The sequence below is a fragment of the Oryctolagus cuniculus genome, chromosome 8, assembly GCF_051225735.1.
Source record: "Oryctolagus cuniculus isolate XC-2025 breed Fujian yellow rabbit chromosome 8, ASM5122573v1, whole genome shotgun sequence".
In the NCBI taxonomy this organism is placed as follows: domain Eukaryota; kingdom Metazoa; phylum Chordata; class Mammalia; order Lagomorpha; family Leporidae; genus Oryctolagus; species Oryctolagus cuniculus.
In genome coordinates, this window is record NC_142874.1 from 48,056,105 (window position 1) to 48,075,933 (window position 19,829).

The 19,829-nt window shown below is 42.1% G+C and overlaps 1 protein-coding gene across 3 annotated transcripts in view; it reads left to right on the forward strand.

The window, feature by feature from the left end:
- Positions 1–19,829, forward strand: part of SLC10A7 (solute carrier family 10 member 7) — a 290,033-nt gene that overhangs the window by 230,420 nt on the left and 39,784 nt on the right. For all 3 annotated transcript variants that reach the window (XR_011378229.2, XR_011378233.2, XM_002716919.6), the window contains 2 exons: positions 5,149–5,232; positions 18,104–18,269. Coding sequence is in view for 1 of the 3 variants with exons in the window: in XM_002716919.6 (XP_002716965.1) it covers positions 5,149–5,232; positions 18,104–18,269 (250 nt within the window). In the remaining 2 variants the exon portion in view is untranslated. The remainder of the gene's footprint in view (positions 1–5,148; positions 5,233–18,103; positions 18,270–19,829) is intronic.

Below are 19,829 nucleotides of genomic sequence, written 5' to 3' on the forward strand. Positions count from 1 at the left end.
GATAACTGTGATTCCACAGACAGTCAACATCTCTTCATCAGGAATTGTTACTTACCTGTCTTTCTGAATCTGGTTTGTATGTCCCATAATTTTACTGATGAGACCCCCAGCTTCTTTTGAAATTAAGTGGTTTAGGCCGGCGCCATGGTTCACTAGGCTAATCCTCCGCCTTGCGGCGCCGGCACTTCGGGTTCTAGTCCCGGTCAGGGAGCTGGATTCTGTCCCGGTTGCCCCTCTTCCAGGCCAGCTCTCTGCTGTGGCCAGGGAGTACAGTGGAGGATGGCCCAAGTGCTTGGGCCCTGCACTCCATGGGAGACCTGGAGAAGCACCTGGTTCCTGCCTTCAGATCAGCGCGGTGCGCCGGCCGCAGCACGCCGGCTGCGGCGGCCATTGGAGGGTGAACCAACGGCAAAGGAAGACCTTTCTCACTGTCCACTCTGCCTTTCAAAAAAAAAAAAAAAAGAAGAAGAAGAAGAAGAAGAAATTAAGTGGTTTGTAAATTGAATGGATTGATAGACGTCAATCCTGCTTCTACTCAGCCTGTCCCTGGTAGGGTAGAGAATTAAACCTCAATACCCCAAGGCATACATAATGTATATTGAATCAACCCTGGTGCTAGATATCTCGTCCTTGGGAGAGTTGCTCAGATAATTTTCTGTGCCCTGTGGTTCACATCGGCAACCCCAGTTGAAAAGGCTGTTTCATTAACTATTCTTCATCAAGTCCTCACCCCACTTTTCTTCTCTTACTTTTCCTGTCTCTTCTTGCTTGGCCAGCACTCCAGTCCCCGTGCATGTTCATGTGCACACACACACACGTACACACACAGATGTAGAGTCCTGTCTCTGTCTCCCACCTCACAAGGGCAGAAACAGGACGTTCAGCTTTGACTTCCTTTCTACTCCTTCCCCATTTTCACCGCTCTCTACCTTCCATAATTACTGCTCAGTAGAGCATAATGGTCAAGCAGGAGGGCTTTGGGGCTGTACTTCCGGGTTTACATCCTGGCCCTATCGCTTATTAGCTATGCTGACCTTGTTTGAGTTGTTTTACTGCTTTGTGCCATTGGAAATGGTGGTGTAATAGGACACCTTGAAGGGTTGCCGTGAGGACTAAGTTGCTCAGCACACAGTGAGCACGGTGAGCAGTGTCTGGCACACAGAAGTGCACACTGAACGTGGCTCTTGTAATTTTAGGAGACAGCTGGGTGGGAGGCCAGGAACATGGCCATTTCTTGGGTCTATCAATCAAGTACCTGAATGAAGTTGGAAGAATGGAAAGAAAGTATTGGCAAACCTCTTTTTCTAATGTGTTGTAGTCATTCACTAATTTTGGGGGAAAAAAAAAGATTTATTTATTTGAAAGGCAGAGGGACAGAGATGGAGAGGGAGAGAGATATCCCATCCATTGGTTCACTCCCTAAATGGCTACATTGGCTAGGGCTGGGCCAAAGCCAGGAACCAGGAACTCCATCTGGGTCTCCCGCATGGGTCACAGGGGCCCAAGTACTTGAGCCATCATCTGCTGTCTTCCCAGGTGTATCAGTAGGCAGCAGGATTAGAAATGGAGCAGCTGGGACTCAAACTGGGGCTCCAATTTGAGATGCCGTCATCACAAGCACAGGCTTACCCCACTGTGCCACAACACCAGCCCCCTCATTCACTAATTGACACTCATTTCGTCAGCACCTTCTCTGTACTAGATTAGTGGTTCTCAGAGTGTGCACCCCAGCTCAGCAGTGGAACATCACCTGGGACCATGTTAGAAGAGTAACTTCTTGCCATTCCACCTTCCCCTCCCCAGTCGATCTGATTCAGGAACCTGGGGTGGGGGTAGGGGTGAGGGTGGGAGTGGGGGCAGGGAGGGCCGCAAGCAACCTGTTTAACAAGCCCTCCAGATGTTTCTGTTGTGCCAGAGTTTGAGAGCCGCTGCCTTAGATGCAAGCATACAGACTGTGACAAGAGACAGATCTGTGAATGCGAACATCCAAGAGTTGCTAAAGTAGGATGGAGACACAGAGAACAGTGCCTCACAAAAGAGGGAGTGACCAGTTCAGCATTTTTGGAGGAGGGCTTTGAGAGAATTCCTGAAAGAAGTGATTCTTGAACCGAGTCTGGGGAAAAGGCTAGAACTTTTCTGATTCTACATGGGGGAGGTGACATTCCAGAGAGTAGAAGGGTGCACGCGGTGATGGGCAGGCAACCTCAACTTTAGAAGGCTGCTGGAGAGAAGGACTTTGGGGTTTTGTTCACTGTTGTATCCGCAGTGCCCAGAACATGGCCCTGGCTCACAGGAAGCACTCAGCAACTATTTGGATGATTCAACACAGAGGCCTTAAATTCTTGTGTATCCAGTTTTCCTGAAGTGTTTCTGCCAAAGTCTAAGAGATTCAGACACACAAACCTCATTATGAGAGTTTAAAGTGCCATATTCCTGCAAGAACTTGGCCAATGCCTGGGTTATATAATGTGCTGTATCTTAAAGCGTGGGTTCGCAGGAGACATGTCTCCAGTAAATCTGCCAGGGTGACTCTGTGAGGCCCACAACACTTGCTTGACACAAGCTGATTCTGAATCTACAAACTTTACCTGCAAATTATTGATGCTTCGTCTAAACACATTGGTCTTTGTAACAGAAACCTCGACAGATTCCTCATTAAAATATGAAGAACCAAATATCCCAGGCCGCATATTTCCTTCTGCTTTAGTTAAAATCAACCCTGCATACAAAATGATGGGGTCTTGTACTTCTCTGGTCGTGTTCTCATTTGCTGCCCTGTGCCAGATGCTCACTCTCCTTTCTTCTGGCTGCCAGGGCATACTTCATAGCATCAAACACCTCCCCCAGGGCACCCCTGCATCTTCACACTGACCACAGCGACAGGTCTGGTGGCTGATTCAAAAGAAAGGACTTATGCCAAATTAGACGCCAGTGCTGCGGGTTGTCGTCCCTTCAGAGCCACTTCTAAGGAAGCTGTCCTGAGGGATTTCTTCCACAGCATCCCGGCCATGCCTCCTCTGGCTTCCAGTACCCAATTAACCACAGCCCTGGTCAGCTTGCTCTGGTCCTGATCCCACAGAGCTGCAGAGGAGGGCTACTCACCTGAGTTCCCAAACAAGTGAATCGGAGGTCATAGGTGTTCTCGAGGACAAAGGGACCTTGGGGACCATGGACAACCTACTCCTCAACCCAATCTTATTGCACTGTCTTCTAAGAACATGAGTTTTCTAACTATGACACATGCCAGTGGTCTATTATGTGATAGATGGATAAATGAAAATGTATAATATTTTAGAAACCAAATTTGAAATTGGGCTTGCTTTATTTCTCTGGGCTTACAGAGGGTATATAGTTTGATATGGTTATTCATTAAAAAAATTTTATAGCACATTAATAAAGTTGAGGTTTAGAGAAGAGCTAGGGAGATGTGAGATCTCACATGAGATTCCAGGCAGAAACTGCAACCTTATACATGGAGGTTATAACTTGGAATCTAGCTGCCTCTCTCCATACATTATAAACATTCTGAATAGAGCATTGAACTGGGTGTTTTTGAACCTGAAAACTTTGTTCTTTAAAGTTTATTTTTCTATTCATCCCATGCCTTGAATTTTCTATAAAATGCATTTTTTTCTTTATTTTAATTCTTGCCCCCAGAACATTCTCAGGCTTAATATTTGTGGAGGGAACATATTTGTTAAGCACTGTGTGCTTCAAAAACATTGTTGCTATAAAATAGGATGTTATGATTAAGGCTTTGGTTTTATATAAAAATCAACACCTGACTGCCATGTAACATTTAACATTCTAGGAATCCTGGCTGTTCTTTGGCAGTTTCATTTTATCCACCGGACTCTCTTTCCTGGCTTTTGTTTACTTGGTTGTGGAGGAGAAGGGCTCATTTTCAGCCACTGGTCAGTGCTGAAATCAGCGTTAAATGTATGCAGGGCCACAGATGGGCAAGACACACATTCTTGGGCATTTTGAGTGCATGTAGACAAGTGATGAGGATGGGAAGCAGAATTTTATGAAACACACCAGGTTGGAGGATTTTGTAACCAGTCATGCAAAAAAAATCAGAAAGTAGTGAAGACACTGATCACACATCATTTCATTCTGAGCTGTTGGCTTCATTTATCTAAATATTTGATGGGTATTCATTTGCTGCTATGTGCCTTCAGTCATTGCCAATTCAATGTCCTGCCACAGAATTATTTCCAAAAGTTACTTCAAAATTTATCTAAATGTGGGTAACTATGAAAATTGAGGTTCAGTCTGCAAGGAAAGGGTAAAAAGGTACGTCCCAAGGGCCAAGGAGAGGTGACTGCCGGTTGAGGAGAACATTGTTGAAAAGGGAATTCAAGAAAGAGATAAATATCTGTGGAGCAGAATATTGTTTATCCAGAGAGGAATCACAGGCAGAAGGAGGTTTTGAAAAACTTTTGGAAGTTAATAGAAAGACTGTGATGTGTGGTGGGTGAGGCTAATGAAAGTATGTGTGTGCACAGGTAAACACCCTTATGCTGCAGGGAATAGAATGTTTATGAAGCCAAGAGTGCAATTATGTATTTGCAAATAAAGGATCAAAAAGTGGGGAAAGAAACAAATGAGAAATATGAACAGTGTTAAGGTATACAAATTTAGGAGATGTGTATTGACATTTTTAGAAGAAAAAAAAGTTAGGTTCAGGAGTTCCAATTTGCTATCCCTTATATAAGTTTTAAACTATCTTAGATTTGTGTTAAAGGAGTATGAAAGTTATAAACTAATTTATTTTCATAAGTAACAATCTCTTGACAAGAATGAGATGTACTTGTTTATTTCATGAATCTACCGGCAGGTGCAATAAAAATCACATAAACTGTGATTGCAGGTAAAATACTATGCCATATGACTGTAGGCAGTTTGTACACAGAATGACTTTATTATTCAGAAGTATGTGTAATAGTAAGTAATTTAAGTTGATTGCAAATGAATGGTTATCATCTTTTCTCAATCTTACTCTCCCAGTAAAAATTATAATTTCAAATACTTACCAGGTACCAAATCTCTGGTGCATGTGAGAATTCATCTATTGAATTACTGAATGGACAGCAGTATTTGATACTGATACAGAGTAATTCCCCCTCCTCTTTCCTTGTTTTGCAGCTTGGTTCATCCTCTTCTGTGCCTTTCACATCCATTTTCTCTCAGCTTTTCATGACTGTCGTGGCCCCTCTCATCGTTGGACAGGTAAGATCTCCATTCTATCTGATTGCTTCTTGGTAGATCACATTGTGAGTTCTATGTAATGTCAGGACACTTGGGAGGAAGGATCTTCAGAGGGAAGAGACAATTAGATGAAAATATGAAACTGGAAAAATACATTTCATCAATAATGATACTCTCATCTTTTAGCTTTTAAATTAATGTATTTTTAAAGATTTATTTATTTACCTAAAAGAGCTACAAGAGAGAGAGGGAAAGAGAGAGATCTTCCACCTGCTGGTTCACTACCTAGCATTGGCCAGGGCTAGGCCAGTCAGAGCCAGGAGCCAGAAGCTTCTTCCAAATCTCCCACATGGGTTGCAGGGGACCAAACACTTGGGCTATCTTCTACTGTTTTCCCAGGCTATACTGGATTGTATGTGGAGCAGTTGGGACATAAACCAGTGTCCATATGGGATTCTGGAGTCACAGGAGGCAGCTTTACGCCACAATGCTAGTCCCCCAAATTATTAATTTGCTTTAGTTAGCTAGATATAGAAACACTTGAACCGAATCTTGACTTCCTCGATTTATTTTTAATGGACATATAATATTTGTATTTTTATGGGGTATGATATATGTTTGTACACAGTGTGCCTTGGTAAAATTAAGGTAATTAGCATTTACATCTCCTCATATATTATCATTTCTGTGTGTTGGGAACCTTCAAACTCTTCTCCACTATTTATTTTGAAATGTATAATTAATTGTTGCAAACTGTAATTGCTCCATTGTGCTGTGTATAACGATAGAACTATTTGCCACCTTCTGGCTGTGTTTTGGTACCCATCATCCTCTCTGTCACTATCGTCTCTTTTACCTCCCCTTCCTAGTCTCTAGTGACCTATATTTTACTTTCTGCTCCTATGTGAGTTGCCACAAATGAGTGCGAGCATGCAGTATTTTGTTTCTGTGCCTGTATTATTTCACTTCATGCCACCCTTTTCCATGGCTGAGTAATATTCTATTAGATAGATAGATAGATAGATAGATAGATAGATAGATGCCACTTTAAGTAATTATTTTATTTATTTAAGGGACAGAGCTGACATCCACCATTTTACTCCCTAAATGCCCACCACAGTTGCCAGGGCTGGGCCAAGCTAAAGCCAGGAGCCAGGAATTCATTCCAGGTCTCCCTTCTGGTTGGCAGAGACCCAACTACCACCTGCTGCCTCCCAGGCTGTGTGTTAGCAGGAAGCTGGAATTGGGAAGGGAGCCAGGACTAGAACCCAAGGTCCTGAAATGGGATGAGGGCATGACAAGCAGCTAGAGCGAATGTCTGTTCCAGTATGTCACTTTGAAAACATCCATTCATCTCAGCCCGTTGATTCCATGTCCCAGTTGTTGAGTAGAGCATGCAGGTATCTCTCTGATAGGCTGATTGTGTTTCCTTTGGATACGTACTCAGCAGTAGGATTGCTGGATCGTATGGCAGTTCTATTTGCAGTTTTGTGAGGCTCCTCCATACTGTTTTCATAAGGACTACTGGTCTGTATTCCCACCAGCAGTGTATGAGAGAGTTCCCCTTTCTCAGCATCCTACTCTGCATGTGTTGTTTTTTAACTTTTTAATAATAGCCACTCTAACTGGGATAAAATGATATCTCCTTGTGTTTTTGATTTGCAATTCCCTGATGATTTGTAAAACTGAACATTTTTTCTTTTTTAAAGATTTTTTAAATTTATTTGACAGGTAGAGTTGTAGACAGTGAGAGAGAGAGACAGAGAGAAAGGTCTTCCTTCCGTTGGTTCACCCCCCAAATGGCCACCATGGCTGGTGCTGCATGAATCCAAAGCCAGGAGCAGGTGCTTCCTTCTGGTCTCCCATGCGGGCGCAGGGGCCCAAACACTTGGGCCATCCTCCACTGCCCTCTCAGGCCACAGCAGAGAGCTGGACTTAAAGACGAATGGCCAGGACTAGAACACGGGGCCCATATGGGATGCTGGTGCCGCAGGCGGAGGATTAACCAACTGCACCACAGCACCAGCCCCAAACACTTTTTCATATACTTATGGGTTATTTGAATATCTTATTTTAAAAATGTGTCTTCAGATCATTAGCACATTTTAATCATATTGTTATTATTACTGTTGAGTGTGTATTCTTTAGAGACTCCGAATATCAACCACTAGTCAGTTAAGTGGTTTGCGAAAGTTTTCTCCCGTTCTGTATGTTGTATCTTGGTTTTGTTGATTGTTTCCTTTGCTGTGAAGAAGTTTCTCAGTTTGATAGATCTAATTTTGTTTTTGCTGCTATTTCTAGAGTCTAATCAAAAAATATTTGTCTATATCAATATGTTGAAATGTTTCCCTCTTTTGTAGTTTCATAGTTTGGGGTCTTACATTTACATCCTTGATCTATTTTGAGTTGATTTTCATATATGAAAGTACTTTTAAAAAGTGTATAAAAGGGGCTGGCACTGTGGCATAGTTGGTAAAACTGCCACCTGCTGTGCCAGCATCCCATATGGGCACTGGTTTGAGTCCCAGCTGCTGCAGTTCTGTTGCAGCTCTCTGCGATAGCCTGTGAAAGCAGCAGAAGATGGCCTATGTCCTTGGGTCCCTGCACCCATGTAGGAGACCCGGAAGAAGCTCCTGGCTCTTGGCTTCAGATCAGCTTAGCTCTGACCAATGCAGCCATCTGAGGAGTGAACCAACCAGTGGATGGAAAACCTCTCTCTCTCTCTCTCTCTCTCTCTCTCTGCCTCTGCCTCTCTGTAACCCTGCCTTTCAAATTAATAAACCTTTTTTAAAAAACTGTATGGAAAAATTACATTACAACATTTTGTTTTGCAAAAATCAAAGTGCATGCATCTTTTTATAACGCACATTTTTCCATGAACTTATTGAGGACCTTTAGTATGTATTTCCAAATTTTTTGCACCAAAACTCATCTTTCAGTTTCATTTTCCATGAAATTTTGAAGTACCTGAGTATGGTAGGGGGTAGGAGTCAGTTCATTCTTTGTGTGTTTGTGTGCGTGTATGTGTGTGTGTATAACACAGTTTCATTCTTCTGTAAATGTTTACCCACTTTTCCAGCACCATTTGTTAAAGAGCCTGACCTTTATCCAGTGTATGTTCTCAGAGCCTGTAGTCAAAAAATAGTTTGGCTATGGATATGGGGATTAGTTCTTGATGTTTTATTCTGTTTCATTGGTCCATGTATCTGTTTTTATGTCAGAGATAGTAAGTTTTATAAATTTATACATCTGTGTTTTTAAAGATTTCTTTTATTTATTTGAAAGAGCTGCAGAGAGAGTTAGAGACAGAGAGTGTAGTCTTCCATCTGCTGGTTCACTTCTGAGATGGCTGAAATGGACAGAACTGAGCCAGGAACCAGAAGCTTCTTCTGGGTCTCCCTCGAGGGTACAGGACTCCAAGGAGTTGAGCTGTCCTCCACTGCTTTCCCAAGCACATTAGCAGGGAGCTGGATGGGAAATCTAGCAGCCAATACTCAAACTGGCACCCAAATGGGATGTTGGCGTCGCAGGCCAGGGCTTTAACCCACTGCGCCACAGTGCCACCGGCCCCTATGTCTATTTTTTTTTTTTTTTTGTACTACATAGCCATTTTGAGAATATAAAAAAATCATGACCTATTTCTGTAACTTCTGATGAGGCCATGCCCTTAATAAAGGTCTTTGCCTACAGTTGTATAGATTGTGTAGTACACAATATTGCTATCTTTTATAGAAATGCAGTCTCCTTACAGGCATCACAGATGTGTACATTTATCACTAAAATTTTCTGGCAAGAAGAAGCAAAATACCTTAGAGAAAGGGCTCCCTTTTCTAATGACTACTACTACTACTACTACTACTTCTTCTCCTCCCTCCTCCTCCCTCCTCCCTCCTCCTCCCTCCTCCTTTTCCTCTTCTTCCTCTTCTTTTTTTTGTTACAAATTTATTTATTTTCATTTGATTTGAAAAGCACAGACAGAGAGAGAAGTAAATGAAGAGAGAGATCTCCCATCCACTAGTTCACTCCCCAACAAGCAGGCCTGAATCAGGCACAGCCAGGAGTCCAGAGCTCAATCCAGGCCGCCTATGTGGGTAGTAGGAATCCAGCTACTTGAGCCATCACCTGCTGCCTCTAGGGGTGTGCATTAATAGGAAGCTGGATCAGAAGTAGAGTAGCCAGGACTCAACTGAGCACTCTGGTATGAGATGCACAAGTGGCAACTTAACAGCTATACCAAATCCCTGTGCCCCAAGTTATTTTTTTTTAGCTTTTAACTTGCTAATAATTGGAAATTTGCAGAAAAGTTAGGAAGATAGTACAGAGAGTTGCCATCTGTGTAACTATCTGAATCTATGTTGGATATATGAATTTGTAATAGTATCTCCAGTTGTAATCCAGCTTCCTCTCCTTGCTTGTCTTCCAGCCTCCCAACTTGTAAACTCTCTCTGCAAAAGTATGAAATGTGGTCCTACTACATGCCATTACTTGTTATTGCCAGGAGACATGTATAGTGGTTGCGGAATTGTTAATCCATACCTTCATGGGAAGCAATTTTATCAGAGTACTGTGCTATGTACAGTTCCTTTTCCCCTTGGTCTTTCTTTTTGTTTTTGTTTTTTTTTTTTTTAGCCATCATCTCCTCACCTCCTAAGCCCACCAACTCCATTCAGAAATCCTTCAGAGCCCTGATCAACTGACCCTACTTTCTATCCACCACCATCTATTTGACTTGACTTTCCTTCTTCCCCAGCTTAGATTCCATAGTCCATCTTTATAATCATGCTTTTGTAAATACTCTCAACTCCTCCAGACTTTTGTGCCTTAACTGTGTTTGCTCAGAAAGGCCCAACAGTAGTTAAACCCAATCCTTGTCTACTCCATGAGGCAATGAGCTGCTCGCATTCCATTGGCCCTCATTAGCCCCACTCCTTGGAATACCTCGTATTCTTCAACTCACCGGCTCGCCATTTGACTTACTTCCCAAAGACCCAATCACACTTCTACCAGAGCAGCTGAGTTGTCCTTGTAAGAGAATACACATAGGTCTTATTGGTGGCCACCTGTCACCGGGGTGTCAGCCAGTTTTAACTTCGGCTGAGTTTGTGTCATCTTCTGCTTCTTGATTACTGTGTTTGTTGTTTTGCCCTCCACTTAGCTCTCAAACCAGAAGGTGCGCTCCATGACAATGGGGAGCTTGCCCCCCTTGGTTATTTCTACATCTCTGAGCAGTCTGTTGACTCACCTAAACTGTAGTACATGACCTTGGAGGACCTTGCTTCAAGTGCTCGAATGCCCTAGTCCAGAGAAAACATGGTGTGCAAGTCAGCTAGTTTCTCAGTTGCAATTAGCCCTGCCAAATTGTGAAAATAAACATGTCTGTAGATGTATATGCATCTTATAAAATGAGATTTTTTTTACCGGCGCCACGGCTCACTAGGCTAATCCTCCGCCTGTGGCACCAGCACCCCGGATTCTTTTTTTTTTTTTTTTTTTTTGACAGGCAGAGTGGACAGTGAGAGAGAGAGACAGAGCGAAAGGTCTTCCTTTGCCATTGGTTCACCCTCCAGTGGCCGTCGCGGCCGGCGCACCGCGCCTATCCAAAGGCAGGAGCCAGGTGCTTCTCCTGGTCTCACATGGGGTGCAGGGCCCAAGGACTTGGGCCATCCTCCACTGCACTCCCTGGCCACAGCAGAGAGCTGGCCTGCAAGAGGGGCAACCGGGACTAGAACCCGTTGTGCCGGCACCACAAGGCAGAGGATTAGTCTAGTGAGCTGCGGCGCCGGCCAACCCTGGGTGCTAGTCCCGGTTGGGGCGCCAGGTTCTAGTCCCAGTTGCTCCTCTTCCAGGCCAGCTCTCTGCTGTGGCCCGGGAGTGCAGTGGAGGATGGCCCAAGTCCTTGGGCCCTGCACCCGCATGGGAGACCAGGAGGAAGTATCTGGCACCTGGCTCCTGGCTTCGGATCTGCGCAGTGCCAGCCGTAGCAGCCATTTGGAAGGTGAACCAATAGAAAAGGAAGATCTTTCTCTCTGTCTCTCTCTCTCTCACACTATCTAACTCTGCCTGTCAAATAAAAATAAATAAATAAATAAATAAATAAATAAATAGAAATTTTATCACTACCTGTTTGACAAATGCTGGGAACTGGAGGCAGAAGAAAATGACCAGGAAATGTGAACTGAATATATTTTTCTTAATCACTCAGTAGTGATTAAAATCTTATCATTCACCTTTGGATTTATAGTCTTAAGAGGGAATTATATTTTTCTGTGTTTTCCCTATATAGTCTTTTAAAAAAAAAAAAGATTTATTTAGTTATTTGAAAGGCAGTTACAGAGAGACAGAGAGACAGAAAGTCTTCCATTTGCTGGTTTACTCCCTAAATCGCTGCTATGGCCAGAGCTGGGCCAATCTGAAGCCAGGAGCCAGAATCTTCTAGATTTCCCACACAGGTGCAAGGGCCCAAGGACTTGGGCCATCCTCCACTGTTTTCCCAGGCCATAGCAGAGAGCTAGATCAGAAGGGGAGCAGCCAGGACTCAAACCAGTGCACAAATGGAATGTGCAGTGGCTTTACTTGCCGTGACACAGTGCCAGCCCCCAGTATTTTTTTTTTTATATTTATTTATTTATTTATTTATTTGAAAGGCAGAGTTACAAAGATGGAGAGGCAGAGGTAGAAACAGAGAGATTGTCTATCCACTATGTCACTCCCCAAGTGGCTACAATGGCCAGGGCAGGGCCAGGCCAATGCCAGGAGCCAAGAGCTTCTTCAAGATCTCCCACATGGGTGCAGGGATCTAAGGACTTGGGCTGTGCTCCGCTGCTTTCCCAGGCACATTGACAGGGAGCTGGACTGGAAGTGGGGCAGCTGGGTCTCGAACCAGCTCCCATATGGGATGTAGGCATTTTACCCTCTGTTCCACAGCATGGGCCCCAGCTGCAGTATTTCTTTTGAGCTGAAATCCTCATCAACTGGCTCCAATGAAATGAAATTTAGTTTGGTATTCCTCTCTGCACAGATGACTCCTGGACCTCACTTGTCTGAGTTGTAGAATAGCAAGAGGACTGCAAAATGTTAGTGGGAAATGGAATTAAAATATGAGTTTATTTTAGTGAAAAAATTTAAAATTCAAATTCTTGCGTTATTTGTATCAGGAATTTCTGAAGACTCTCTCCTATGCATGGATTTCAAAAACCTTTTTTCACTAAAATATACCTCTTTAAATTTAGTTTCCCTGAGCCTTTTGAAGTACCTCATGTATCTTCTAACCTACAGGTGCTGGGACTGTGAGAAATAAGATTAGTCTTTCCATAGTTAGGAGATTGCTTCTTCTATCAATTCTCAAAGAATAATAAAATAAAATAAATAATAAAATTTGTGCCACCGTAATATTTCCTTTCATTTTCTGACAAACCCTTTCAACACTTCTAATTGCTTCTGACTAATGCTTATTTTATTAGTTACATCTAGAGAAATTTATGAATAAGTGTTAATGAAACAGAATTTCCACCATCTTTCAGTATTTTCTGTCACCTTGTGTATTTTTCAAAGCAGGTCACTAAAACCCACTTTCTTCTCCTTGTGAATTAATAATAAAACATCAGACGTATACATTATCATTCATGCATCCTCTGGTCTTTCCATTAGTGATTTGTTTCACAGTTTGAGATTGGCCTTTTATATTAAGTAATCTTCCACTAAAGCAGAAGTTAGTTTTATTAATGCTAGCAAAATGTTGCACTTTTAGAATCAAATATGAGATCTGAACTGGTTTCACAGCTTCACATGAAAGAGAAAAGTGACTGTCACATTACGCTGTGGGCTATGCTGAAAACAGTGAGGGAAACACCACAAAGCCAGGACATGTAAATAAGAAAGTGACTGTGTGCCATGTGCAAGCCCTGTTCCTAAGGTCTATTTTGTTTATCACTGCAGCTACTGTTCTGTCTCACAGATGAGGGAAGGTAAGGAATTTGCCCAAGATCACGGAGTAAGGAGTGAGCCAGTTTGAAGGTTAGGCGCTCTGTGGCTCCAGGGTCCCTACCCTTAACTGCTGTGCTGCAGCTCCCTCCTGAAGTAGGAGCCTTTTTCCTGCCTGCATCACTTTTTAACCTCCCGCAATTCCTTTGGTCTCTGTGCCTCCAGTTTCCATCGTGAACTCAGCAAGCTAATACCTGCACCATCTTTTTCTTTGTTTCTTTTTTTTTTTAATATATTTATTTGACAGGTGGAGTTATAGACAGTGAGAGAGAGAGAGGGACAGAGGGAAAGGTCTTCCTTCCATTGGTTCACTCCCCAAATGGCCGCCACGGCTGGCACTGCGCCCATCCGAAGCCAGGAGCCAGGAGCCAGATGCTTCTTCCTGGTCTCCCATGCGGGTGCAGGGCCCAAGGACTTGGGCCATCCTCCACTGCACTCCCGGGCCACAGCAGAGAGCTGGACTGGAAGAGGAGCAGCCGGGACTAGAACCCAGCACCCACATGGGATGCTGGTGCTGCAGGCAAAATTAACCAAGTGAGCCACAGCGCTGGCCCCTGCACCATCTTTTTCATGAAAATTAAATAAAATAGTAGTGGAAGAGGTTTTTCAGAGAGAAGCTGATAATAGGTGCTTTTTATACCCATTTGTTATCATTATTCATCGTCTTTGTAAAGTACATAAATATTTTAAATCATCTCAACATTTAATGAAAATACTTTTAAAGAAACGTATTCTATAAATTGGATTTGATTTTGTATCTATACATTGCAGTAGGATATTAATGAAGAAACAAAATACTTTTTGAAAATATATGAATTCAGTGCAACAGAGGATAAAAACTGGAGAAATAATCCAAAGTCACTTTGAAGAAAAATAAATTTTAAAATTCAGGCTTAATATGAAAAATAAACCATTATATATTTTCACTCAATAGCCAACTTGTAAATTTAAAAACAGAATAGAAAGAAAAGGACATACCTTGACAAAAATATGTAAGAAAACTCAAATAATAGATACTCTCTTTCACAGTTATCCCAGTGTATTGACATTCTTCACCTAAGGTCTGTCATTCTTACAGGTTTCCTGCTTGGAAGCCATGCAGTAGTTGATATGTAACTCAGCTCACTGAAAGTATAGAGAGTCAAATTTGCATTCCCTTTAAAGATCCTGCTACCTAATTGATCCTGCTACCTAATTTAAAATCAAGAAAGTCAAAATGTTGTAGACAATAAAATAAAAGCTTCTTAAGAAAAAAATTTTTCCCACTCCTCAGGGAAAAGCAAACAAATTAATGAGAATTTGACACTTAACTTTGAATATCTGAGTTTCTCTAAGCAATGAGAGCAAATGAGTATATAGAAAGATACAACTGGCCCTCTCACCAGAATGACTTTTCTTGCCTCATCTCAATTTTTCTTTATTTTTCCTCCCTAAAAAAAATACCAAAGTGTGGATATCAAATTGTCTTGATCTATTTCTAGCAAAGTCTTGTTTCTTGTAAGGTTATTAAAAATTTCTATAAGGCGAAGAAGTTTGGATAAATTAAAAATAAGATGAATTCTAAACTAATGGAGAGAAATTGTACCAAAAATGAAAGTTGCTGGTTTGGGCATTTTGCCTAATGTTAAGATGCCTGAATCTACATCAGAGTGCCTGGATTCAGTATATGGCTCTGGCTCCAGACTCCAGCTTCCTGCTAATGCAGACCTTGGGAGGCAGTGGTGATGGCTTAAATAGTTGGGTCCCTGCCACTATTTGGGGGAACTGGATTAAGTTTCCAGCTCCTGGCTTCAGCATGACCCAACCCAACCCCTGTCTTCTCTGTCTGTATGTCTGTCTCTCTCGCTCATTCTATTTCTCTGCTTCAAAAAAAAAAAAAAGTTGCTGAACTAAGAGAAAATGAGATTTCCTAGAGTTTATATCCAAAGAATATCTTTGAAGCCTGTCAAGACTACTTCACCCAGTTTGTTTATGAATCATTTTTAACACTTTTCCAACCACACAGTGCAAAAGCAGTTTTTTTGTGAATTTAATTTTAGAGGAAGATGGAAAAGCTCTGTGGAATCTAGCAATTTATAAAATGGTTTACTTAGAAAACACAGACAAATGTCACAATAAGACTAAAAGTGGTTCAAGACAGTCTGTTTCATTCTAGGGTTATTGTTTCATTTGTGGGTCTATCCAATTCCCAACTTTTCAGTTGCTTTCTTTATTGAGATTAAGTGTCAGCATTAACCATTGATGTGTTTAGAAGATAGGCATATTAACTAGGGACATTCTGGACTCAGAAGCCTTCGTTTTGAGCCATACTAAAGCAATTCTGCTCTACTGTGAGACTCTGGGTACTTTGTAATGGAGAAAGAGATTGTTAGGTTTCCTAAATCAAATTACTGCGTATAGAATTGATTGATGATTAGAGCTTGGTCTTGGCCTCTGAATGGCTTTATCTGGTAACCCCATTCATATTTATTTGTTTACTGTTTTGGAGAGGGACAATGGTAGCAGGAGAGGAGGAAAATTTCACTGTTGAAATTGGGATCTTGGCCTGTTGCAGAGAGAGATCTTTTACATCTTTAACATTGCATTTTAAAACAAGATCGAAGGACAGCCTTGATTTCAGTAATGCCATATAATTTCCATTTATTTTATTTCCTAAAGGAGTTGAGTTTGTATTGAATTTGGGCAGCCATCAGTTTTATACTACCAAACAAAATAGATCATGAACTGATCCTTTAAGGGAAGTCCCTTTGTAGCCTTCTAATAACCAGCTGCCCCCATGGAGACATAGAAGTATACTTCAAAAAGTTCTTTGTGCCGGCGCCGCGGCTCACTAGGCTAATCCTCCGCCTAGCGGCGCCGGCACACCGGGTTCTAGTCCCAGTCGGGGCGCCGGATTCTGTCCCGGTTGCCCCTCTTCCAGGCCAGCCCTCTGCTGTGGCCAGGGAGTGCAGTGGAGGATGGCCCAGGTGCTTGGGCCCTGCACCCCATGGGAGACCAGGAAAAGCACCTGGCTCCTGGCTCCTGCCATTGGATCAGCGCGGTGCGCCGGCCGCAGCGCGCCGGCCGCAGCGCGCCGGCCGCGGCGGCCATTGGAGGGTGAACCAACGGAAAAGGAAGACCTTTCTCTCTGTCTCTCTCTCTCACTGTCCACTCTGCCTGTCAAAAAAAAAAAAAAAAAAAAAAAAAAAAGTTCTTTGAAAGTGGAATCAAAAGATAAGTTTATTTTCATGCAAAAAATTGAAATATATGCATGTGCAAGGGATCTGCAAAATGTTCATGGAAAATGTATATTGTGAAAAAACTGCATAGACTTCAAAAATTTTTACACCCAAACATAGCTTTCATTGTTTCCCATAAACTTTTTGAAGTACCCTCGTATCTGGACATGGAGCCATGTGGATAACCTCTAGCACTGCTACGTAAAATATGTGCCCTAATGTGCCAGTCTATAGTGCTGTGTGAAGCAGCTGCTCTTATTTCTCCATACTTCACTGCATTTTAACTTTAAAGAAAGAAATGAACACGAGATAGATTACTATGAGCTGGGATCACTAATACAAACAAACCAAAAATCTTTCCTAAATCCAGTTGTAACTTTTACAAGAGAGAACTCCTTAAAAAAAAAAAGTAACCATTATTTATCTGTATATAACACATCCCCCCTTCATTCCCACTCCACCCAACTTTCACGGTTTTGTGTCTGTACCTTGTGTCACCTGCTCCATTTTCTGCCAAAGACTCCCTTTGTTTACCCTGTTTCACTCAGTGACTCCTTAAGAATGGTGGAAGTTGATGCAGTAGCCATTTGTACGGAGGTTCCATTGATAGTACAGTAGTTTATTTTGTTCTTGAGTGTCTTGTAAAGATAGGCTCCACTGTGAATTAAGCCTTTTCAGTGACAGAGCAGATGATGACAGAACCCCAGCAGCCTTATCAGAAGAAGTTTCTTGACCTCATTATTGCTAATGGATCCATGGTAATTCAGCCTGTTGTGAAATCTCATGTTCAATTATGCAGGATAATGAGTGACTCAAAACATAATATGTCTCAACTATCATCCTCATAATGGCTTGTACAGCTTCTTTCAAAAGTGAAACGAGGTTTTAAGGAGAGTGGCTCACTTTTATGTCCAATAGAAAGTTATCACCAATATTCAGGCTGTCCTAATTTTCAATATCTGATTTGATTTTTAAATAAGAAAGGATTGCTCTATAACTTTCTATTTCACTAATCCCTTTGTAGGACAGTTAGGACAGGTTTATTCATTTTTAAGTGTTAATTCTGGAATTCTAAAAGCATGCAAATGGCATTTGTCTTTGGATTCACTAAAACTCTAGATATTCAGAGTTTGAATTATTTAAACTCCCACAACACATGCACTTTTGCTTTTCAAGCATGAGTTATAATTTAATTAAAAACTTCTGGTGCATTGCTAGCATTTTAAATATTAATATGTTCCATGGATCACTTTCGATTATCTACCGTCTTGAAATTCTTGAAGATGTCAGATTTTTAAGATTCCCAAAGTTGCACTTGGAATTGTCTGTCGAGGCAAAGGGGACTGTGATAATTACACACATCCATTAGGATCAGCAGAGGAGATAAACTTTGGGGAGGCTTAATGGGCATGTCTCAGTGACAGCTAGCAAAGAGCATTTGGCATGATTAAGGATGGATTTGAATGCAGTTGAAAATATACTCTCATTATGGACGCCCAGTGGAAGTTGCACTACAAATGCTAAATTCCCCAGAAGAAGAGCGGTGTGGCAGGAAGGTTTTGAAATCCACTGTGGCCATCATCCAAATTATTCTCTTTCCTTTATGTCTTTCTGCTGTCAGAATCACTTTGTGATGCCCAATCCAACTCCCTACATCGCTGAAAAGAGGCAACCTGTTGATCTCTGTGTTTCAGATTGTCCGAAGATACATCAAGGATTGGCTGGAGAGGAAGAAGCCCCCTTTCGGTGCCATCAGCAGCAGTGTGCTCCTCATGATCATCTATACCACGTTCTGTGACACGTTCTCGAACCCGAACATCGACCTGGATAAATTCAGCCTGGTTCTCATCCTGTTCATAAGTAAGTGGGAGATGGGACATCCCGGCTGCCCTCCAACTCCCCAGGAGCAGTGTGCTGCAACTCATGTTCGCTAAATTCATCCCTAATGTTAATTAATACACAGCTTTATTTTTATTTACTTGGCAACATGTATACATGTTCTGTAAAAAGACATCCATTATACTCTGGTGATCGTAATCTCTTTTGTTTTCCTGATTTACAATAGCTGATGTCAGATGAGAGAAGCCATACTATCCATCAAATTCAAATGTGATGGATTGAGCACTTCATCACCAGTTTAATTTATTACATCTTTAAACTGATCTTACCCTTAATGTTATTTAAAAGTAAGTTTTATAGAATATAATAGTATTATTTTATAAGTATAAAATTTGGCTGCATCGATTAAAATGTGAATAGTTAACTTTTTTTCAAATACCACAGACCCAAAGTAGTATCATTTCATCTTGAGATGCAGGCGAGTATAAAATGCAGGCAACTGGGAAGGCTCCGAAGTCAACATTTTTGTTCTCTTATAATGCTAAAGACAACTTTTATTATTATATTAATATCAAAGAATCTCATTATTAAAATGAAGATGTTCTGATGACTATATTATATGCTACTGCATTTGTGTTATTTGCTATGAATATTCATAGTATAATTCATGTATATATAGTATTTATATATAGTAAATATAGTTCTAAGTTGAACAAATTTAATTGTTTAAAGATTATTTATTTATTTGAAAGGCAGAATTACAGAGAGGCAGAGGCAGAGAGAAAGGTCTTCCTTCGCTGATTCACTCTCCAAATGGCTGCAACAGTCGGAGCTGGGCCAATCTGAAACCAGGAGACAGGAGCCTTCTCCGGGTCTCCCACGTAGATGCAGGCCCAAGCACTTGGGCCATCTCCTACTGCTTTCCCAGGCCATAGCAGATAGCTGGATCAGAAGAGGAGCAGCTGGGACCCAAAACGGCACCCGTATGGGGATGCCAGTGCTGCAGGCAGCAGCCTTACCTGCTATGCCACAGCGCTGGCCCCAGAGTTGAACACATTTAATAACCAAATCTTAAACTGAAGAGAGTTTCAGATTTTTCAGGGTAGAAGACATCATAGATTGTATCTGATGATATCATCAATAAGAACAAGTTGGGGCTGGCGCCGCGGCTCACTAGGCTAATCCTCCGCCTTGCGGCTCCGGCACACCGGGTTCTAGTCCCTGTTGGGGCGCCGGATTCTGTCCTGGTTGCCCCTTTTCCAGGCCAGCTCTCTGCTGTGGCCAGAGAGTGCAGTGGAGGATGGCCCAAGTGTTTGGGCCCTGCACCCGCATGGGAGACCAGGATAAGCACCTGGCTCCTGCCATCGGATTAGCGCGATGCGCCAGCTGTAGCGCGCTGGCTGCAGCAGCCATTGGAGGGTGAACCAATGGCAAAGGAAGACCTTTCTCTCTGTCTCTCTTTCTCACTGTCCACTCTGCCTGTAAAAAAAAAAAAAAAAAAAAAAAACAAGTTGGGTCACATGAATTTAAATAATTGTATTGGTTTAGCAATGTATATTTGTTTGCTTTATTCATTTGTTC